Genomic DNA, 24,105 nt, shown 5'->3' with positions numbered 1-24,105 from the left:
AGTGCTGAGTGGGGGAGGGGTCAGCTAGGCCTTGGGCTGCTGGGCATCTCCGCATGGCCCCGCCAGACAGGACCTGTTCCTCTGAACCTCACGCAGCCGGGTACCATTCCTCCCTGCCTCCAGCATCCTCACTGGTGTCCTCAGGCAGTGGTTTCAATAGAAGGCGCTCCAACCTTCCTGGGGGAGGGGAGGGTTCGGAGCTTCAAATGCTCAGGTATTGCCAAGTGTTACTGCGTGTGGGCAAGTCTTAGAACTGGATAGACAGCTCAGATACTTAGGATTTCACTAATTGATTATTTATATGGAAAAATGTTGAAATGCGCACAGTGACAGGAGACTCAAGGCTGTTGGATGCTCACCAGTAAAATGAAACGTAAGCACCTTGGTTTGGGGCCTAGAGTTTTTATGCCTCTCCAAATCCCACCCTCTTTCAAGTACTAACCCAAGCCCCCTGAGCACCACCTCTGCTCTCCCCTCCCTCGAGCTCCCGGAGCACCTACCCATCAGCGAATGCGAGGCCGCAGAGACCATCTACTCCCCACCACGAATTTGGCCTGCTATCCCCTAGTCAGGGCTCTGGGAGGGTGTTAGCCTTAACTCATTTGGGTTGCAGACCCGGGCACTGTGTGCTCTTCTGAAATCTCTTGCAGCACCTAGGGCATTTTTGTAGAACAGACCGCATTAGAAACCGAAGGTGAAAAAGTACCGTTCAGCTGTTTCCAATCTGTCTTCTTCTGGCAGGGCGTCGAGAAGGGCAGGGACATTTTTAGGAAGCATGACTAAGTTGAAGGAATCACAGCTGTGGAAGAATCACACAGGCAGCTGAGGATAAAGGTTCACATTCGCAGTCTTGGGATCTTTACCCAATTTGCTAAAGCCCTCATACTTCCCCACTGGGGAGGCCGTTACTCTTCTGTCCCTCACTCCTGAAAACCCACTCCTGTTTCCCTACGGACAAAGGCAGGCGGTGTGACAGGTACCAGTCAAATCCTAGAGGATGTAGCCAAATAAGCCATTTTCAGAACTTTCAAGCTGGTAGTGTCTAATGTTATTTCTTGGGGGGCACAAGGCAGTATTTGGATAGTTCACTTTTCTTAATATTTCCCCCCCATCTTTACAGTCTTTCTTAGTTGTTCTATTCAAATTCAAACCTTCCTCCCCACCCCCTGATATATTATTTGGTATTATATATTTAGAGCTTTATATAAAAATTCCGGGGAATCGAGCACATTAAAAGAATTAAAATAGGGAGAAAAAATATTATTAGTTTAGAAATTGGCAGCAGACTTCTGTTTCAAGATGGTAGAACAAAGACGAACCATGAGAGACTATGGACTCTGAGAAACAAACTGAGGGTTCTAGAGGTGAGGGGGGTGGGGGGATGGGTTAGCCTGGTGATGGGTATTAAAGAGGGCACGCTCTGCATGGAGCACTGGCTGTTATGCACAAACAATGAATCATGGAACACTACTTCTAAAACTAATGATGTAATGTATGGTGATTAACATAACATAATAAAATAAAATTAAAAAAAAAGATGGTAGAACAAGCATTTGCTTTTTTTTGTCTCAACTACTTAAAAACTTTTATTTTTTTTTAATTTTTATTTATTTATTTTCAATTTTTTAGAGAGAGGGAGAGCATGAGCCGGGAGGGGCAGAGGGAGAGCAAGAGAGAGAATCTTAAGCAAGCTCCATGCTCAGCGCAGAGCTCCATCTCATGACCCTGAGATCATGACTTGAGTCAAAATCAAGAGTCGGACACTAAACCAACTGAGCCACCCAGGCGCCCCTACTTATAAACCTTTTAAAGGAATAAAAATTGAACACACAACAAGGAAGAAGAGGAGAAAAAACAGACATGGATAAAAGTTTTCAACAGTTTTCTGGAATAAATTTTGGAAGCTGGGAAGAGTGTTGTCTCATGAAGAAGAGTACACAGTGACAGAGTGTAGATCACACAGGAAGGAAACCGACCTCCCCCCAGATCCTAGAAAGATTGTGAGCTGAGGGTAAGGCAGGAGGCAGATGTGGAAAAATAGGGGGGTTAATTGAAGCCTCCTTGGCATGTGCACATATGTCTTTGATGGGGCGCCTGGGTGGCTGAGTTGGTTAAGCACCGGCCTTCAGCTCAGGTCATGATCCCAGGGTCCTGGGATCGAGTCTCACGTCTGGCTCCCTGCTCAATGGTGAGTCTGCTCGTCCCTTTTCCCTCTGCCCCTCCCCCCAGCTCGGGATCTCTCTTGCTTGCTCTCTCTCAAAGAAATAAATAAATTCTTGAAAAAAAGAAAGCATGTTATTGTTCTACCTATTCAAAAAAAAAAAAAAAAAAGATTAAATCAATAACAGAGGAGAGGGAAAAACCCCAAATTGAAAGCAAATTGAAGCAAATAATATTTCACATGGATTCCATAATCATAGAAGGAAAAAGAAAGAAGAAAAGAAAGAAGGAAAGGAAGGGAGAGAGGAAGGAAGGAAAGAAAAAGGAAAAGAAAGCACTAATCCAAGAAACTTATAAATACAGTATTTGACTATCTAGTCATAGTTTGGGTGGGATGTGGGTACAGGGGGCATTGTAAATGAGCCTGAACTCTATTTATCATGCTTGTTTATTAACATGGTTATAGGTAAAGCAATTGTGAAACTACTCTGGACATTCTATGAAACTGAGTAATGAGTAAATGTGTTAGGAGCCAGGGAACTCACAGTGGCAGAAGGAACATACAAATACAGAATGGGGTCAAGTAGGCAATAGCTTTATGGATGTGGGCTGGAATTATAAGCATTGGTGTGAATTCATCATTTCTGAAATGTGTGTGTGTGTGTGTGTGAGTCTGGCTTGTCTGCTGAGGAGGCCAAGAATTAATCCACCCAGTAGCAATGTGTCCTCCTAGCACCCAGGTTTTGGTTTTAATACCATTCCTCACTAAAGGGAACCTGGGCGCCACCACTCTGGGACTAGTCCTATTTATTGACTTCCTGACAAAGCACGCAGGTCCTACCTGACAAGCCCACTGCCACTTTAGAGCGCGGTGGTCAGGGGGGATTCCTGCCAAGCAGGGGTACTGAGAGGTGGAAAGCCCGGACCACTCCCCAGAGAGCAGGCTGGTCTGGGAAGACAGCCAGGCAGCAACCAAGCATTCTTCACGACACCAAACTTATCCAAGTTTTAAATTCTGAGACCATGTTCCTCTTACTTTTTCGTGTGTGTGTTAATTTGTTCTTCTGAAATTGAAATGATGGAGACGGTAGATGGTTGTTGGGCACTTTGTTTTGCTTTCTTTTGTTTTAATGCTTTTCTTGGCAAAGCAAAACCCTGAAGGTCCTAAAACAGTTCTCAAAATTCTTCTGGATAACACTATATGTTAATTAACTGAATTTACATAAAATAAAATAAATTCTTCTGGACATTTTGCCCGTCTATAAAATCTGAAAGTCGGGGTGCTACTGGATTAGATAATTTCTTCTTCTGTCGCTGCTGATTTGCAAGATTTTTATGGAAGTCCTAGAGAGACTCAAGTTCTCATTGAATTTATTAAAGAGCAAAGAAGCCAAGTGAGCTGTTTCGATTATTAGGAATACAAAAATGACTTGGAATAAATAAATAGTAAATAGCTATATCGCATGGTTTGACAACAAACACATAATTCTCAGGGGCAAAGGAAACATCTCATAAGTAATAGGTAATTTATTCAAACAAAATGACTGCAAGGAGGAGGTATCCATCATTAATGGATTTGTAGGAACTTAAGAAAAATTACCATTATTATTTTGTAACTGCTTTTAAAAATAAAAACAGGGTCTAGAATCTTACATCCTGGAAGTCCATGATATGGAAATGTAGAATCCTCTCTTGATTTTATCATCTGTTATGCAATTACGGTTTATTTTGAAACGAATTGGCCCAACAGAGCACTCAGGCACAGAAGTGGAAAGTAACAACTCATAGCTGGAGAGTTTTCTTTAATTCATGTAGAATTCATGTTTAATTCATGGTTAATTCAAGCCCAAGGTAACTGCATGCTGCCAGCTTTTTGAAAGAACAGCCTCAGGAGATTTTTCCAAGGACATTGCTTTGGAAAAAAAAAAAAATGGGATTTGTCCCCCCTTGATTCTTGAGACCTGTGCATGTTACATGCTGACAGCTGGTGGCCACTTTTCGCCATTTATCCTTTTGTCATTTTGTTTATTCAGTCTCCGGACTGTACCCCACAGCCAGCTACGCCTGGTTTACCAAGTACGGGGGTGGGGGGGATGGGGCAGGGGGTGGAGGGGTGAAGCGTCCTCACCCCCACAGCGAAGGCAGGCGGGTGGCAGACTATCGCCATCTGGTGGCAGCAGAATCACCCCAAGGTTTACTGGCTGGGGGTTGGGGGGGTAGAAGGGCAGGTAGTTATTAAGGATGGTGCGAGACGCCTCACATCATCATGTCCCTCTGATCCTCACAACAGCCCGGTGGGGACGCCATCGCTGTCCCTGCTTTGCAGACCAGAAAGGTATTGTTCAACAGGCTTCAGTAATAAGTAACTCGCCCAAGGACACGGAGCCGGTGACTCAGCTCATGAGGAACAGGGGCGGTCTCCAAGGCCCCCCAAGATGTTCATTCTCTCTACAGTTCCACTGTCTCCCCTGATTCTGGAGCTTTCAGATTTTAGAAATACACTCAAGTGAAGAGCAAAGAGGCTGAGCTTCTTCTAGATGGCTCCAGGAGGGATGAAGCATGGATGAACCCACAGAAAAGGAACTCGTATTTTTTTGGAGCTCCTACCGGGTCCCAAACCCCAGGTTGGGGTGCTTTTTGCTCGTCTCCTGTTAAATGTCCAGGCAGAGGACAGCAGCTGGGAGGGCTAAGGAAATAGCCCGAAAGGGAGGGCCTGTGGCAACGCCTAGGGAAGGGAGGCTGAATGTTGCTTAATTCAGGAGGAGCTTTTCCTCTGGCAACGAAGGAAGAAGTACAATTCAGTGTTCTAGAGCCACAAACTGGCCTTCAGCGATCCCCTCAAATGCCTGGGGAGGGTGGGTAGATAGTGTATACAGGCTCACGGCACATCCAGTGGGCTTTCTTACTCCTACCAAAATGAAAATGTCCATCCCCTTGTTTTAATGGACAAGAGGACTGGGAGAAGAGGCGGAGGAGTGTGGCTGATGTCACACAGCTCCCGCAGGCCAGGGGGGCACTCTGGGGAGGGAGGGGCTTGAGTTCCTGCCTCAGAGGACCCAGGAGAAGGGGGGGGATGGTATAGAGCTCACCTACTGATCCCACATAGTGGCAGAGCTCAGGTTTCCTTGGGGGTGGGCCTCATTTTGGATCAAAGGACTTGAAGGAAAGGTGACTGCTGATGGCCATCGTTTTGGATATGAGTCACATCCACTCGCCAATAACCTATTTAACGATGTTTGTAAGGACAACCGACTAAAGAAGCAAATTCGGAGGCTCAGGAGTGGATTTCTGACCAGCCAGAGTCCTAAAGAAAAGGCATCAGACTCCTTGTTTGAGATCTTAGGGCTTTGAAGAGGTGCTAAATGAGCAAACTAGCAAAAATGTGTTTACTCTAGATTTCTTCTTTCTTTGGTCCAACAATATGCTCATCTGCCTGTTCTGTTTCTGCAGCTGAGCTCCGTCTGTGTAGGATGGTAGCCGTGGGGCCTCGCAGACAACGCTAGGCTGCCGCACAGAGAGAAGTAGCTCCACCGGAGTTGTATATGAAGGGCGCAGAAGGCTAATTTTGGCAATTCAAGAATGTTAAAAATTGACCATGAATATTTCAGCTGAATTATATGGATTGGTTGTCCATGTTTATTGAAATATGGACAATCAGCCACTTGTGATACTAATTTTTTTAAGAAGTCTATCTCAAGATAATTCAAAATATGGGGCACCTGGGTGGCTCCGTTGGTTAAGCGTCTGCCTTCGGCTCAGGTCATGATCCCAGGGTCCTGGGATCGAGCCCCACATCAGGCTCCCTGCTCAGCGGGGAGTCTGCTTCTCCCTCTCCTGCTACCCCTCCCCCCCACTCATGCGCTCTCTCGCACATGTGCTCTCTCTCTCTCTCTCAAATAAATAAAAATTTAAAAAAAGGACAATTCAAAATATGTGGATCAGTGATACATCATCATACTTCTCTACCTAGCAAACTTCCCTAAAATCCTAAAAGTAGGATTTGACACAATATTGGCGGTCACCTTTGAGGGTCACAGCCTCTGTAATCTGTGGGGCAAACATACCTCTGGGAGACGAATAGATGAGCTATGGCATACCTCTGTGTTGTCTCTGTCTTCGAGGTTTCGGGCAGGGATGAGAGAGTCAGGGGCTGGAACTTCTTCCAGTGCATTATCCCAGGAATAATGTCCTGCAGTGAAAGCCAGGCACGGGGTCCCACATGTAAGGGAACTGTTTGGTGAGGTCAAGTCTAGGAAGGACTTCCATTTCATTCAACTGGCTTTTTGGCAATCTTCAAAGTTTAGCTCCAAAGTATATAATTCCATTAAGTTCGACTGAATTTTTCTGAAGCTAAAAGACAACTTCTCTAGCAGAAGACATCAAACAATTCCATAGGGAACTAAAGTAGGGACGAAGGAGAGATTTTCTTCCCCCTGATTCATCAAGCACACAAGAAACTGGGCCTGGTGATGGAGGACAGATCGGGCCTTACAATCTGTTTTGTGAATGTGACGCGAAAGCGACATTCAAAGCGGCGTTCGCACATCAGATGGCATTCCTGGCAGAGCCAAGTGCCTGCAAATGCACAGACATGCGAGGGAGGGCGCTGTCAGGGGACACCAGCTGGGCTGAGTGTGGGGCCAGACGGGGACTGGTGGGAAGTGAGTCTGGACAGGCAGGCAGGGCACAAAGGTCCTGTGGGCCAAGCCGATGAGCTTGGAGCCTCTCCCTTGAGCCGCGGGAACCACTGAGGGTTTTTAAACTGGAAAACAATGAGACCCGATTTGTGCCGAGGGAAGGCTTTCAGGGAGGGCCCACTGCACAGTGGTGGCCCATGGGGTGAAGTGGGAGATTCGCCTGCTGTGTGGGGCAGACTGGGGGGTCCGGTGATGGGTAGAAATGGGGAAAGAAGGAGAGGGAGGGATCCCAGGGACATGGGTCCCTGCACAAGAACATGTAGATCACAAAGGCAAGTAGGTAGCCCAGGAAGAGGAGGTGGTGTGAGGTGTGGTCGGCAGAAGCAGGGCAGAGATAATGATCCGTTAGGGACTTAGTGAGTTTTCAGGGCCTGAGGGCCACCTCCAAGAAATGACTCTGGCCATTCAGGTCAGGCCGGTCATCTCAGGGGAGAAGGAATTCTCTGGAACCTCTCCCGTACTGTGCACCTCGTCCATTCTGATATTACACTTGTTGGAGTCGAACAAAGAGGAGGTGAGATCATGGGGTTTCGCCTGGCATGTGATCATTTTTTTCCATGGTGGAAATGGGACTAAAAGGAGTATTAGGCACAGCTTTCAAGTGCAAAAGAAAGAAGGTTGAAAGAAGGGCCACATGCAGCCTGCGTGGTGGGGTACGGACAAGACAAGGGCAGAGCCGAGGCCGGCGGTATGAGAAGGTACGATTCCCTCAACCCCAGCTGTGCCCCTCCATCCTTGTCCCCCTGCCCTTCCCCGCAGCCCCAGGGCCAGCTCCGCCGGCGAGCCTGCCGCTGCCATTACCGTGTGATGGAGAAATTGCTTTTGGGTGAGAGGAATGCTGGACCCCCTGTGGGACTCCCTGATGAACTTGTACTTGGGGTGAGGGCACAGATGGTAATCTATCAGGGTTTCTGCGTAGGTCAGAGGGTGCTTCACAGCAAATAGTCCTGGGTTGGGATTCTGCAGGAGAGAGAGAGAGAAGAAAAAAAAAAATCCTCTTTTGTTTACCGGTTTGTAAGCCAGGCCAGGCGGGCGACAGCCAATGTCACCCATGGCTCCCGCTAGCACTAACACTCTGGGTCCCTGTCAGCTCGTCTGGGAAAGAGAAGCCGCTGAAGAGAGTGTTCTTCAAACTGGCAGTCACAGTCATTCATAAAAGTCACTCTTCTGGTTTAAGAGTTTCAGTACACGCCATGTGGATTTACTAAGTTCTCGTGGATAGAAGTACCACTGAAAGCAGGGCTTAAAACCTCTTCAAGTTCTGTATTTATGCCTACATTTGATGGATTAGGGGAATTTATTAAATAAGCAAACTAGTTTTAAAAAGCAAATAAGCTCCTGGTTTTGAAAACAAAATTAGCTTCTTAAAAACTACTTTACCAACAAGACGAAGAAGAGGGTGACATTTGATAGGCAGGAAATGCCAACATTTAATATTGTTTTGGTAATGTTTTTAATTCAGGAAGGCTCCATTTGTATGCAGTATCTGGTTTTAAGGGAGAGACTGTTTTTTCCTAACTTTCCAACAGAACTGATAGAGGCCCAGAGCGACTACATCAAAACACAAAAATAGAAAGCCTTTTAATGTCCCTTCTGGGGTTAGTCCAGCAAACCCTACTCTTGTCCCAACACAACAACGGAGCTTCTGCCCCTCACCGCTGTTTCATATCAGATGTTTAAGAAGCACTAAGTTGGAGTTTTGTTCTTTTTGTTCATTCATATGATTTTTTTTTTTTTTTTACAAAACAAAACTCCACATGGCTTATAGAAACCCCATCTCCCTGCCAAGAAACAAATGTCTCCCACAACGAAGAAAATGCAGCTCGACGTGGGGGGAGGAGCACTACAGCACCCAGATGCCGGGAGTGGGAGAGCCCCGAATCAAGTGTGGTCCCGTCAAGAACGCTGTGAGAGTGTCTGCTATTGGTGCAGAGGCTGACCTGCGGCTAGAGCCAGGGAGCAAGATGGGGAGGGGGCCCTTGCCTGGACTTGAGGATACAAAGGAAGGCAGAGGGCAGGGAGAGGAGGATGCCCACTGACCAAGTCTGCATCGCCCACAGCAATGGAGAAACAAGCAAAGCCCTCAGGGAGCACTTGCAGTTGGAGGAAGAGTTAGGGTACACCTCCACATATATATGTTTGACAGCAGCAGATTCTTTTCGGGTTCCTCAAAGCACTGCATGGGGGTGGGGACAGAGACAGAAGAGAATGTAAACATTGCATTCTACCCCCTGGAGCTCAAGGGAAGACCCCTTGCTCAGATGGGGGCTGGAGGGTGGGAAGGGAACCAGGTGAAAGGTGGGGGCCCTAGGGGGACAAAGCAGGGGAGGTCTGAGAACATACAGGAAGGTGGGTGAGGAGGAAGGAGGGCAAGGAGAGAGGTGGCAGGGGACTTAGGGGACATTTCCCGTTCCAGTGTATTATGGAAGGAGAACCCAAGGACAGAAGACAGAGTGAGCACTCCCATCCTCCCTGGGGGGACCAGGTCCTCTGCATAATTACACCACAGAGATGCCCAGAAGTAGAGCAAGGAGAATTTTGGCCACCCCCAGCCAGGAAGTGGGGGAGACCGGCAGGACTGAAGAAGGGAAAAAGGAGCACAACTCCACTTCCTGGGTAAGGGGAGTGACTGGAGTGTAACAATCTGATAACTGTTGACTCCCACTGCCAGGAGTCCCCCACCTCCCCAAGTGATGAAAGGCCAATCAGGAATGTGCCTGGGAAGGGACTCCAGAGGGAACGGGGGAGGAGAGACCTAGACTCCAGCTAGGCTGAGTCTCCCTGAGACTAAGAGACGGTGTGATGGGGGAGGGGCTGGCTGCACCCAAGTCTGGTGGTGATGGGGGCAAGATGCACAACACCGGGGAGGGGAAGTTAGCTGCGTGGCCTTCAGGAGTATCCCCTATACTGAGGGTGTGTGAAGTTGCTGTGTGGCCAACTCTCTCGATCTGCCTTGGGCCAAGCGTACTGAATGAAATATTTTTGGAAATGTCAATATCACTGTCTTTAGTAGTTGTCATACTTCAGATTCCCCTGGGTAGCCATGGCTACCAGAGTACGTGGTCTGAGTGGTCATTCCATAATGATTTTAATTTTCCTCAAACTAATGCATGCATGTGGTGACTCACTCAGGCTGGAAGGATGTGATGAAAAGCAATGGGACTCCTGAGGACACTTCTTGTCCCCAGGCCCATATCCCAGAGGCTGTTTCTTTCCATTATTTCTGAGTTTTGTGTCTCTGATGGTCACTACTCTAAACATTATGCTTATTCTTCCATTTCTCTATTATCAACCTCAGACAGACAGTATCCATTGACTCATTCCCATGCAAGATAAGGATTTTGCTCATGTACACAAATGCTCCTTCCAAACTTCCTCCTTCCAATTTTGAAAATCACATTGTTATTTTTAGTTCTGCTGTGAGTTACCTTTGTGACTTGAAATGATGCACTACTACCCCTATTTCTTATTTCATCATCTTTAGGTGTGTATTTCAACTCCCCACTCCTGTGAAATGAAAACATGACCATTCCTAGGCTTTCTTGTACCTTTCCTCCTCTCTTCCACAGTTTTGCTTTTATGTTATGGAGATTGTCAACATTTGCATTCTGGAACCACAACCAAGACCTCATGCTTTGTTCACAAGTTGTCTTTGAAAGTTGGAAACTAGTAAAGAGCTTTTATTTTGTCTTAACTGTGTAAATATATGTCTTTCTCAGGCCAAGTAGAGGCTCAGATTAGTTTTCTGTAAAGGTTCAATATCGGGTCACTGATAGAGAAGAGTTTTAGTAGCAAGGCTAAATGGATTCTGTTTTTTCTTTTATTTGCCATTAACTCTTTTTTGTTTGTTTGTTTGTTTAGAGGGGCAGAGGGAGAGGGAGAGAGAGCATCTTAGGCAGGCTCCATGCCCAGCATGGAGCACAGTGAGGGGCTTGATCTCACAACCCTGAGATCATGACCTAAGCCAAAATCAAGAGTTGGACACTTGACCAATGGAGCCACCCCAGGCCCCCCTGCGATTAACTCTTAAAAATCACATCAAATTTTAGTTTGGTTTAGTTAGTATCGATTTTTAGTTGATTTAGTTGATTCCCCTCCCCCAAGAGTTTATAATGGCCTTTCTTTTTTTGCTTGGATGATGTACCTTTATAAAATCCTTGAATGTGTCAAGGATTTATATTGTCTTCAATAAGCTATACTTCACAATGTTAAAAAAAAAAATCCTTGAATATTTCCATCCTCTCAACTGGACTGTTAGTGTGTGGAGTCTACCCTTCCCTCTATATTTCTCTCCCAGAGCACTTTACCTTTCCTCCTCCAGGCTGAATGCACGAATATCATTCCAAGACTTTGCTATAATGCTTTACCAGTTGTGACATGTATTTCTTTCCTTTTTTCTTTTTCTTTTCTTTTCTTAGGGTTTCCAAATTCCTCCTTTTCTATATAGACAATAATTTTGTTTGTGAATAAAGACAGTTTTGTTTCTTCCTTTCAAATCTGGATGCCTCTTATTTCTTTTTCTTGCCTTGTCACACTGTCTATAGTTACAATCTTAAAAGAATTAGTAAGGGCACACATCTTTGGCTTATTCCTGATTTTAGGGGGAAAGCATTCAGTCGATTACCATTCAGTATGATGTTAGCTCCAGGTTTGTTTGCTTGTTTGATGTTAAATACATTTATTGTGAACTAAAAATATGGAATGTGGGATGCCTGGGTGGCTCAGTCGGTTAAACAGCTGCCTTCGGCTCAGGTCATGATTGAGTCCTGCATCAGGTTCCCTGCTCAGCGGGGAGCCTGCTTCTCCCTTTGCCCCTCCCCCTGCTTGTGCACACACATTCTCTCTCCCTCTCTCTTTTTTCTATCTCTCTGGCAAATAAATAAATAAAATCTTTAAAAAAAATAAAATATGGAATGGTTCACAAATTTGTGTGTCATCCTTGTGCTGGAGCCATGCAATCATCTCTGTATCATTCCACTTTTAGTATATGTGCTGCTGAAGTGAGCACAGCTCCAGGTTTTTAATAGATGCTCTTTATCAGGTCGAGAAATTTCCCTTCTGTATCTCAATTGCTGAGAGCATTTATCAGGAATGACAGATTACTTCTTGGCACCTATTGAGATGATCATATGTTTTTTCTTTTAAGTTTGTTAATGTGGTAAAGTATACTGAATTTTGAATGTTAAACTAATCTTGTGTTCCTGGCATAAGTTCCTATATCCTCATGATACATTATTTTTGTATGATGAATATAATTTGTTAATATCTACCTATCTATATCTATCTATCTATCTATCTATCTATCTATCTATCTATCTATCATCTATCTCTATGCTCATAAATCATGAAGGATACTGGTCTATCCTTTTCTTTTCCTGTAATGTCTCCATCTGGCTTTGGCATCAGAGTAATACTGACTTCTAGAATGAGTTGGGAAGTAATGTCTTCCATCTTCTGGAAGAGTTTTTGTGGATTTGGTATTATTTCTTCCTTAAATGAATTACAGAATTCCGCAGTGAAGGCATCTGCAGCTGGAGTTTTCTTTGTGGGAAATTTTTTAACCACAAATTCAATTTTTTAAATAGATATGGAGCTAGTGGAGTTATCTATCTCTTCTTGAATAAGATTTAAAGTTTGTGCCTGTTAAGGAATTTGTCCATTTAACTTGTTGAACTTACTGGCATAAAGTTTTTCATAATATTAACTTATTATCTTTTTTAAAAAATTTATTTATTTATTTAAGGGAGAGAGAGAGAGAGAGAGCATGAGCCAGGGGAAGCAGCAGAGGGAGAGGGAGAAGCAGACTCCCTGCTGAGCAGGGAGCCTGACGGGGGCTCGATCCCAGCACTATGGGATCATGACCTGAGCTGAAGGCAGACGCTTAACTGACTGAGCCACCCAGGTGCCCACTTATTATCTTTTTGATATCTGTAGAATCTGTAGTGATGGTACCTCTCTCAATACTGATATAGGTAATTCATGTCTTTTACCTTCCCCCCCCAATCAGTTAGAGCAGGTTTATCCATTTTATTGATGTTTCTCAAAAAAACAGTTTTTCTCTATTGTTTTTCTTTTTTTTATTTTATTGGTTTTCAATCTAATCTTTATTATTTCTCTTCTCTGCTTAATTTGGATTTATCTGCTCTTCTTTTTTGAGTTCAAAGGGGTAGCTGAGGACATTAAGTCCCACCCTTACTTTCTACTGTAGGTGTATAGCATTATAAATTTCCCACAAAATTTTTTGTGCTTTCATTTTCATTAAGTTAAAAACACTTTCCAATTTTTCTTTTGATTTCTTCCTTGGACTATAGGCTGTTTTAAAGTATTTAATTCAGCTTCCAAATTTGGGGGGGGGGGATTTTCTAGATATCTTTATGCTATTCATTTCTGATTAAATTTCTTCAAAGTCAGAAAAAATACTTCATCTGATCTGAATATTTTCAATTTTATTGAGCTTTGTTTTATGGCCCCAAATATGGCCTATCTTGACAAACCTATATATACTTAAAGAGAATCTTCATTCTATTGTTTTTGATAGAGTGTTCTAGCAATGACAATTAGGTCAAGTTGATTGATAATGGTATTTAAATCTTTTATATCCTTACTGATTTTCTATTTATTTGTTCTATCAATTATTGAGAGGGAGGTGTTGAAATCACCAACTATTATTGTGGATTTGCCTGTTGTTTTTTTTTTCCTTTGCCGTTCAATTAGTTTTTGTTTCATGTATTTTGAAACTATTAGGTGGATAAATATTTGGAATTGTTGTGTCCCTTGATGAACTGCCCCTAACCTTAGGTTCCTAACCTAAGGCATGCTCTAAGTGTTTGTGGAATTAATGAATTAATAAATAACTACTGATATTTTCCAAAGAAGTTTGAGTGTGACTCTGGAAAATTCCTATAATTCCTCTAGACCAGTTTCCTCACTTTTAAAATGGGGAGGGGATAGTAATGGTGAATCTGGGGGGTTAAGAGATTGAAGAGTGTTTTTCAAACCTTGCTGTGGGGTACCCCACAGTTTTTCAGGGACACCCTCCTCAGGAGAGCTCCCTACCCACTGCCATCCCAGCAAGTAAGGAAGACTCTAGGTATTTTACATATTGACTTTTTATGTCAAGTTTCAGCTGATTTGAGGGCTCTGGCACTAAATGAAGTTTGAAAAGCACTGAATTAAACATCCTGTGAGGTTATCCCAGCTCCAAGATTCTGAGTCTCCAAGGACCACTCCTCTCAGCCAAGGAGAATTATGAGAAAATGCCCCATGATGGCCAAAGCAAACACCAAAGATCTCAATAGGAAAGCAGCACAATTCAGAGGAAGAGTCCCTGAGGCAAACAACCAGGAAACAGGCAGCTTTCTGTCATAGCTCTAGCTCGTAGGTCGTAGCTCTCCCACTGACTGGCCGAGAGACCTTGGGTGTGACCATCAGCATCTCTGCTCACGTTAGAGATACAGATTCTCATTTGGAGATTCTCAAAAGGAGACTTTCTCAACTAGTATCTAAGGTTCTTCTTAATTGTGTGTATGTGTGTGTCCGTCTTTAAAAACGTCAACCATAACTTGGGCAACTACTGTGGCATTTCACTGATGATCCCACTGTTACATAGAACCTCATCAGATGTCCTGTCTGGGTTTCATTCATCTAGGACTTGGGTAGCAGGAAATATAAGGGTAGGAGTGGGGACCCCATGAGGGCAGATTGGCATAAATGAAGGCCTAGGGAAGGAGGAAAGTGCACAAAGTTTGGCAGAGACTTATGCAGGGGTGCAGAGAAGGCGGGTGGTTATGTTGTTGGCCTCACATACGCTTGGACTTAATTTGGAAGAAAATGGGGAGTCAGTGAAGAATGTGGAGCCGGACAGTAGCATGGTTAGGATGTGCTTCAGGGAAGTTAATTAAGTGTGGCTACAGGAACAAAGTGGAACAGAGAAATCTGGGAGGCAGAGGTATAAGTAGGGAAGGGATGCGCTGCCCAAGGATGGAATAAGGAATCAATAAAGCTCTGACTGATGAGGTTTGGGCTGCTTTACTTTCTCTTTCTGTTGTATTTTCTTTTTGTTTTTTTTTCTTCTTTTTTTAACACATTCTCTCTTTCTCCACACAAATTAAAATTAATATAATTATTATATATTATATAAACATAAATATACAATATTATATATTGTATAAAATTGTAATTAAATTAATATACATTAAAGTTTCGAATATATGTAGTTCAGATAGCTTCAGATGTATACACACACACATATATGTATGTATATATACACACACACACACATATATATCATATATATAATTATATGAAATTAGAAAGGACCATAAAGCTATTGTCGTAAACATAAATAAATGCCGGAATTGTCAAAAAGACAGAAGCGCTGATATTCTCCAAATGATAAATGCTGGTAAGCAACTTCCAAGGTGAGATACCATTTAACGCTTGTAACTCCAAAGACGGAAAAATATTCCTAACTAATGCTTCTGTTTTTTCATAAAGTAAGTCTTGAAATAGAGGCACATAGAACATGAGACTTCTGCCGGTTGTCACTTACAAAAATATAAAGCGGGTCATAATTTGGAGACACGGCTAAGGCCTCAGGTGGTTTCATGCCCAAGACTGCGGTCTTGCCAGGGAGCTGAGGTGTGGCGTCCTGCTTGGGCAGAGTTATGATGGTGGCTTCGTCCTAGGAAGGGACCAAGAGGTGTGTTAGCCCTGATGCCAGGACAAAGAGGGGAAACGCGAGAGCAGTTCTTAAAGGTGGGGATGTGCTACCTCAGCCCCTTGCTTCAGAGCTCGAGCAAGCTTTTGAGGTTTGTAGCTTGTTGACGACTTCTGGACACAGAATGGCTGATATCCTTTAATTTTGTACAGTTGAGGAACCTGAGGTCAAAGAAGACAACCGATTGAATGTTCTTAAACAGCCGTCACCAGTTAATGGGATCTAATTCTCAAAAACCGTACTTTTGAGTTGCCTGATGGTAAAAGTCCCAGCCCTGCTCTGGGTCCCTGCTCTGGGTCCCCGTACACATGTTGGGCATCTGCAATTACTGTCCTCTACCACAGGGCCTACCTGTAGAAATACACTGAACACTGGTTTGTGGATTTGAAATATTTATATTTTCAAAACCAGGAGTGGCTATATACGTCAAGGAAGGCCAACTAACTTTTGCTTACTTCATCTTGTGTTTTCTCTTAAAGTTTCTAATATATGTAGTTCAGGTAGCTTCGTGTATGCATACTATATTGTACATCCACAGAGTAAAGGTCCTGGTCTCCAGAAACCACGTATGTTATACCTCGCACGTACCATAAAATAACAGCAGAAAAATATACACAGTATGCTATGGTGTATAATGTTCAACAGAACAAAATTAATAAAATGGTACAATTCAAGTTCAAGAATATTTTGTTCACTTCATGAGAAACCCATTAATGAACACCGTATGATGGGTCTGACCTGCAGACTGAAGAAGGAAAAACTCTGCTTGATTTGAGTTTCTGAAGGTTTAATTGGAACCAGTCCAAGGCCATCAGGAGCCTAAAATGTGGAAATTCAAAAACAGTGACACACGATCAACGCTGAGCAGAAGTCGCTGTGCTTCTGCTGTCACACATTCCGTAACCTTCCCGTGACCTCAGTTCTACCCGATGTGTGGGGCATGGAGGCCCTGGCCAACCTCTCCTCCTTGGCTCGTAGTGTATGGGATCCTTTTTTATTTTCTACAGTTGTGGGTGCTGCCATGTGCCACCCAGAATCCCCATGCGGTGCTCAATCTCATGACCCTGAGATCATGACCTGAGCCAAAACCAAGAGTCGGGACGCTTAACCGACTGAGCTACCCAGGTGCCCCTCCACCCCGTTAATTGTGTTTATCAATGCTTGAAAATCACAGATTTATTATTCCCTAGGAACAACATAGTCTGATCTCTTAAGTCATTTGATGATCTAATGCAGAAAACACGTGGAATTTCTAAAGGACCGACTTTAGAGTTGGCCGCTCAACGGACTGAGCCACCCAGGCGCCCCGCACATAACAACTCTAAAGTTGGTCCTGTGATTCTTGAGTAGATTAACTTGCAATGTGTAACATATAATGTAGGATGTGCACGGCAAGTTTATTCTTTGAAACTAAAAAATTAATTTGCATGTGTGCTTTCAACATCAATTTAAACATGCTTTTTATTGCTAACTACATGAGCTTAGGCAACCTTTTATTACCAGCCATGTGACCTTGTGTCTCAGTTCCTTCCTCATCTATAAGATGATAAGCCTATCACATAGATTTGTCGAAGAGTAAATGCACTCATGCAAGTGAAACACTTCAGGCACTGCCTAACTCATGGTAAGAGTTAGCTATTATTTTTATAGAGAAAGAGAGAGAAGTGAGTGTGAGCTGGGGGGAGGGGGGAAGGGCAGAGAGAGAGGGAAAGAGGAATACTAAGCAGGCTCCACGCCCAGCGTGTAGCCCAACATGGAGCTCGATCTCACAACCCTGAGATCACGACCCAAACCAAAATCAGGAGTCAGACGCTGAACCGACTGAGCCACCCAGGTGCCCCTTATTTTTATTTTAACACATCACTGTGCCCAGAAGGCAAGAAAATGAACTGTCATACCTCTTGCCAGAGAGAGAGAACTGTGAGTCTCATGGGTTAGAGTATTAGATCCTGGGGCCACCCTTCTCTGGCCTCTCCATTTGCCCATAAAGCAGAAGGGCCCAGCTGAGCAGAGCCCGCCTCCCTAGGCCAGGCCCTCTCGGATTCTCCATCTGCCCCTTTGCTCTCAGGCCCTGTTCCTGGGCTGTCAGGAGGGGCTCTTGTTGGGTTCCAGGCTGGAAAGCACCAGCCCAGGTTACCAGGGAGCTCGGCACAGGTGAATCAGGTGCCAGGCAGGTGGCAGTAGATGATTTCTGGTTTCCCATTGATCACAAGTCCCTGGGCACAGGTGTCCAGAGAGCCTCTCAGGAGGAAGCAAAGGAACAGAGACTGAGGTAGGTCTTCCCATGGATTCCACCTAACAACCATCTGATTGTGCCCAGTCCCCACCCCACAGCCTGACATCACCCACCAACTCGTTGGAGCTCTGAGGAGGACTGTAGGACGGGAAGGCGAAGGGCAGCACTTCCTTGGGCGATACAGAGAACCGGCTGGAATAATCATCTTGACTGATCCGAGCCAGGAGGAATCTGGAGGCATTCTTGTCTATGGGAACAAAAGAGCACTTTTGGGGTGTTCTTGGAGTATTTTTATGTGAAACCACCATCTTTAGTTTCATATTTGCCATACACCAATCAGTGGGCACTTGCCACACGCCATCTTGGAAGGAATATATATGTGTGTATGCATCCGGTCCCATTTCTAGTTTTCTTTTGTTCTTTATCCCACCCCTTCTCCAGTTTTTAAAGATTTATTTTTTACTTCCAAAAAAACTACAATTCATTAGGATGAAAGGATCTCTAATGAATATTCTTTGTCCTTGTCTGTAAAGAAAAAGATTACATTAAAAAAAAAAGCACATGAAGACATTTTACAGGGGTCCATACATAATTCACAGATAAATTTTACAATATTTTAAACAAGCGTTTCTTCATTAGAAACATCAATACCGGACGTAAGAATAACATAGGAGGGATTTTTTTAAAAGCATAATTAAAGAGCAGATAAAAAGGTTATGAAAAACAAAATACCCATCTGGATCTTGAAGGGGAGGAAGACAAGGAGCAGGTACTCAAGGCCTGAGCCTGGGACACCAGAGCTCCTTCTTCCCTTGGGGCCTTGTGGGTCTTGTGCCCCAGCCGTAGTTTGGGGGCGCTATCTGTGAGGAGGGACAGGGTCCTGCTGGACGCCATGCCCAGCGGCTGTCGGGTGTGTCCACAGGGAAGGGCTGCACAGGCTGCTTGTCCTCTGCGGGACTCCAAGCCCTGCACCTGCTGTCCGCCAGGCCACCCCTTTGGTACACCCTCCTGTGGTGAAGCCCAGCCCACCCCTTTTTGGGATGAATGGCAAGTCTTTTCTTGCCACCCCTTTGGTACACCCTCCTGTGGTGAAGCCCAGCCCACCCCTTTTTGGGATGAATGGCAAGTCTTTTCTTGCTCCAATAAACAGCACTGGATCAGGCCAAAAAGAGGGAAAAAAAGGATTAAAATGCAATAAAATGCTTTGAAAAACAAAACAAAACCAAACCACCCATCTAGATCTTGAAGGAGAGGAAGAATGAAGAGCCAGGCTTGGGGCTCAGGCTAGGGAGGGCAGGCAGGGTTTGGAAGGATTGGGACCTGCCTGTGGGTCTACATATGAGCCGTGGGGCAGAGAAGATGGGAGATGGGAGCCCAAAAGCCACTGAGGGTGTGCCTCCAACAGCCCAGTCAACCCAGGCATCCGAGGACTGGAATTCCTTTAAGTAGCAAAGATCATATGAGATAAAAAGCTTTATGTGCGGGGCGCCTGGGTGGCTCAGTCCATTGAGCGGCCAACTCTTGATCTCAGGGTCGTGAGTTCAAGCCCTGTGTTGGGCTCCATGCTGGGCATGGAGTCTACTTAAAAAAAAAAAAAAAAAAGCTTTATGTGCAAATGCTAGATTGTGACAACACAAGATGTAGCCGGTGAGTCAACAAGTATGAATGTTGACCATCCTAGTCTCTCTGGTGACCAGAGAGAACCGAGGGCACAAAACAAGGGGTCAAACCACGGCCAAACTCCACAGCTGTCACAACTTGGCTGGGTCAGCCGGGCTGGCTAACTATCAGTTGGGCAGGCATTTCAGCCAAACCTGGCCTGGAGGTCTGATTTATGGTCTGGGTAGGCCTCCTGATGGTGCACCCCCAAAGATGCCCACATTCTGTCCCTGATAGCTGTGATTCTGTCACCTTCCATGACCAAAGAAAGGGACTTTGCCGGTATGATTAAGTTAAGGATCTGGAGATGGGGAGAGTGTCCTGGGTAGTCCAGGTGGGCGCAATGTTTTCACAGGATCCATGTGAGGAGGAGGCAGGAGGGCCAAAGTTAGAGGCAGCGATGTGACAACTCAAGCAGGGGGCAGAGTGATGTGAGGAAGGGACCTCTAGAAGCTGGAAAGGCCCTGAACAGACTTCTCCGCTGGGGCCTCCAGAAGAAGCCAGCCCTGTTGACACCTTTGTTTTTAGACTTCTGACCTCCGGCAATGTGAGACAACACATTTGTGTTGTTTAAAGCCTTTAAGTTTGTGGTGATTCGTTACAGTGGCCATAACAACAAACAAACAAAAAACCTAATGGATGTGATTTACGAAAATATTTTACCTCTACACAGCTAACCTCCTTATACAGGAAAGTCATGCTCAGAGGACTTAGGGTCGAAACTTTGCTGCACTTGGCAGATGTGCTCTACCTGTTATTATTGACTGTCCTCCTTGGCTCAGCTTTCTGCTTATGGTCTCCTTGTCCATGTTATGAATAGCAGTCAGCATACTGATTAACCTTCGATGAACCATGACCTGGAATTAGAAGGGATGATTTCCAAGTATTCATTGGTACATGCTCATTTTGGCATTCAACTTGATTCCCTTTCCCCAACCACGGCTAAGGGCTGAGGCCCCCGCTCTAAGTCAGAATGCACAGGGACCATGGCCCGCTGCCCTAGATGGAGGCCACGGGGACTTCAAGGTCTCGGCCATGTTGACTTGCCTGAATACAAAAAAAGACCAAGTTGTCATCTGGCCTTGTTCCGCCCAATTTATGAGCCCTGTTTTTCTATTTCCAGAGTGGAAAAAATGACTAGTTCCACATTGCTTCTTTTCAGTGTATCTGAATAGCAATGCTCCCGCCGTGTTATTTTCAGAGTGGAGGGACCAAATAAACGGATGGTTCTGTAGGACTCGGGCTGTGGATTATGGGCAGTGTTAACTGTATACCACTGTGCTTTGCGTTCGGAGCACGTGCTACTGGAGGGGACTGGTACCTGTGCTCAAAGCTGTGGCCGAAGGGACCATTTCGTCCATGATGAATACCCCTTTCCATCCCGTAAGGGACTCTCATTTAACAAATCAATAGTACGAAGTGCCAATGCTGTGGCCTGTTCTGTTCAAGGCATAACAGAGTTGTTCCTGCGGGCACCGAACCGACGTTCTAAGTGTGTGTGTGTGTGTGTGTTGGGGGGGTGGTTACAATAAACATTTAAATGAATCAACAAGATAAATATCATGAAGAAAATAAAAGAGAGTAAATGCACGAGGGCATGACGGGGGTGGGGAGGCTGGGAAAGGGGGTGATCTGGCCACTGTTGCAAGGGTAATGACAGAAGACCTCACTGAGGAGGTGAGGTTTGATCTAAAACTGGAATGATGAGGAGAGAATGATCCGGGGAAGAGAATTCAGAGCAGAGGAACCAGCAAGGATGAAGATCCCGCTTCAGGAACAGATGAGACATGTTTAAGGGACAGAGAGAAGTCCAGAGTGAAAAAAGTTGTGCGCTTCATCCAATTGCAATGGGAAGCCTTCAGAGGGGCTTACCAGGGGAGGGGTATCATTGCCTTCCAGCTTTGGGAATACTGCTCTGGCTGCCATGGGGGCCTGGAAGCAGGGAGGGCAGGGAGACTTGCACTGGTCCAGGCAGGGTGGGGGGGGTGACGGGGCTGTGGCGGAGCTGGGGAGATGACAGGAAGTCATCAGGCTGGGGATGCATCTGCACCTTGATCTGACAGTCTTGCTGGGGAGTGAGGGAAAGACTGAGCCATCGCTCAGTGCAAAGCACATAACAGCTGACAATGCTTTTTTCACACTGGAGGGCTCAGCCCAGAAAGGCCAGGTGGTCCCACTTGTAGGGAAAAAAAGTGGCCAGTCTCGCTGCTGTTGGCCCATTGTCAACAGCTGTGCCCTCCTCCCTCGGAGCACAGCTTCGCGCTGCCTCTTTCCACCACTTTCTTCCCCACGCTGAGCATCTTGTGGCCACCTCTGTTCTGAACATAGCAGCCCACCCAGACAGAGCCTCGGCGGGGACAGGGTCCCCCAGGGCCCTGGAGGTTGGTCGCAGGTCACTGATCAGCGAGTTCTGCCTCTCTCCCCCTGGACTGTCCCCTGTCCAGACTGAAAACACTGCTCGATGGATAACCTGTAACATAAACTTCTCGAGTCCCTTATACATATTCGCCCAGTTAATCTTCACAACAACTCCGGGACAGGTCTTACTGTGATCCTCAGTTACGGAGGAGGAAACTAACAGAGGGTATATAACTTGTCCAAGATCAGAAAGCTCATAAGTGGCATCAAGACTTAGGGGCAGGGTTGCCTGGGTGGCTCAGTCGGTGAAACGTCTGCCTTGGGCTTGGATCATGATCCCAGGGTCCTGGGATCAAGCCCCGCATCGGGCTCCCTGCTCAGCGGGGAGTCTGCTTCTTTCTCTCCCTCTGTTCCTCCCCACTGCTCACACACCCATTTAAAAAAAAAAGAAAAAGAATTAGGGGCAGGCAGCCTGGCTCCAGAGTCCAGGTCTCAGCCACTGCTCTGCCCTGCTTGAGGTACGGCTCTCCTCCGTGAGGCGGCCACACTCCAGTGGCTGGGACAAGAGACCTACAGGCAGCATAAGATGCAAGAGGCCCCACGGAGATGGCTCAGTGCTAATGCTTGGTCTAGTTCTTGAAGAAAAAATAGGCTTACGTTGGCCCAAAGGACAAGTATGCACAGATGGAGGGGAAATGGAATGTCTTCTCAGTTGAAGGGTGAGGAGGTTTGTAGTAGGGAATGGGTTGGTGTGTTTGGGAGATGAGGACTGGGACAATACAGAAGATGGAACTGGGGAGTGGGGGCACTAAGCTAGAGAGGTATGGCGGCCGCTAGAACAGGGAGTCACTTGACACCCTTTATTTTTTATCCTGATCATAGGAAGCCATTGGAGGCTCTAAGGAGCTGGGTGGAAAGCCAACATGAGGGTGAAAAAGCCACAGGAGTGAGATGACACGTCTTGAACGGAAAGCCATATGCCTGGATGAGATAAGATCCCACAGGAATTCTCAATTGTTCTCTCTAGAAGTAACTGATCAAAATCCAATTGTTCTAGAGTTACCACAGGACCCAGCAATTCTAGTCTTAGGTATATACCCAAGAGAATTGAAAACACATGTCCACAAACGTGTACACGAATGTTCATAACATTATTATTCATAATGGCCGAAAAGCGAGAACAACACAAATGTTTCAGCTGATGAATAGATACAATATGGCATATCTACACAATGGGATGATGGGATAGTATCCATCCATAAAAGGAAATGAAGTACTGGTACAGTACATGGATGAACCTTGAAAGCTAGCTGAGCGAAAGAGTGAAAGAGCCAGTTACAAAAGGCCGTGTGCCCTATGATACCATGTTTATGAAATGTCCAGAAAGGGTGAATCCATAGAGACAGAAAGCCAATCAGTGGTTGCCAGGGACTGGGGTATGGAGAGAGGCCGTTAATGGGAACCAGGTTTCTCTTTGCAGTGATAAAAAATGTTCTAAAATTAATCATGGAATCGCTATGTCTTACACCTGAAACTCCTATAACATTGTATGCTAACTACACTTCAATAAAATTTTTTTAAATGTTCTAAAGTTAGATCGTGGTGATGGCTGCAGAACTCTGTAAATACATTAAAAACCACCAAACTGTATACTTTACAATAGTGAATTTTATGGTAAATGAATTATATCTCAATAAAACTGTTTATAAAAAGAACCTCATTGTTCGATTTTCTTGTGCTGAGGACTAAACGAATTAAAATTTGTTTTGGTGCTGGGACTTACCTTGCGAGCGGCTTGTTGAAAGCGCTTTTGTGCCCTGAACCTGTTGACCCAGGTATTATTAATGAGTGGATCAAAATTAGGATGGAATTCCTTGATTTTCTGTGAAAATAGAACATAGGCACATCTTAGATTTAAATTTTAACTCCAGGTAGGAGCATTTAATAAAAATGTTTTTGAGTTTGATCCTAAATCAAGTGATGATTTGTTCTGCCATGGAACGAGCGTTTATTCCACACTTTTAGAGTACATAGCAGTATAGGGAATACTTCTTGGGTTGGGGGCTAAAAGTGGGATTTGAGATTTGGGTTTTAAGAAATTGACAGTGTAGGGGCGCCTGGGTGGCTCAGTCGGTTAAGCATCTGCCTTCAGCTCAGGTCATGATCCCAGGGTCCTGGGATCGAGCCTCACATCAGGCTCCCCGCTCAGCGAGGAATCTGCTTCTCCCTCTGCCCCTCTCCCCATTCTTGTGCTCTCTCTCACTCTCTCAAATTTT

At 45.1% G+C, this 24,105-nt stretch overlaps 1 protein-coding gene and 1 non-coding gene across 2 annotated transcripts in view; both read right to left on the bottom strand.

The window, feature by feature from the left end:
- Window positions 1-24,105, bottom strand: part of CFAP221 (cilia and flagella associated protein 221) — a 90,153-nt gene that overhangs the window by 5,446 nt on the left and 60,602 nt on the right. The window contains exons 14-22 of the mRNA XM_032412065.1: window positions 23,613-23,711; window positions 20,223-20,328; window positions 17,926-18,059; window positions 16,315-16,395; window positions 15,630-15,737; window positions 15,409-15,540; window positions 7,659-7,817; window positions 6,258-6,349; window positions 707-799 (exon numbers count right to left, since the gene is read on the bottom strand). Coding sequence (XP_032267956.1) covers window positions 707-799; window positions 6,258-6,349; window positions 7,659-7,817; window positions 15,409-15,540; window positions 15,630-15,737; window positions 16,315-16,395; window positions 17,926-18,059; window positions 20,223-20,328; window positions 23,613-23,711 — 1,004 coding nt within the window. The remainder of the gene's footprint in view (window positions 1-706; window positions 800-6,257; window positions 6,350-7,658; window positions 7,818-15,408; window positions 15,541-15,629; window positions 15,738-16,314; window positions 16,396-17,925; window positions 18,060-20,222; window positions 20,329-23,612; window positions 23,712-24,105) is intronic.
- Window positions 11,760-11,865, bottom strand: LOC116637957. The gene has a single exon (XR_004300570.1). It is a non-coding gene; the product is annotated as a U6 spliceosomal RNA (small nuclear RNA).

This window comes from Phoca vitulina, unplaced genomic scaffold (genome assembly GCF_004348235.1).
Source record: "Phoca vitulina isolate PV1807 unplaced genomic scaffold, GSC_HSeal_1.0 scaffold1, whole genome shotgun sequence".
Classification (NCBI taxonomy): Eukaryota; Metazoa; Chordata; class Mammalia; order Carnivora; family Phocidae; genus Phoca; species Phoca vitulina.
The sequence above is the reverse complement of the archived record's forward strand: the minus strand, read 5'-3'. Positions and strand labels throughout refer to the sequence as shown.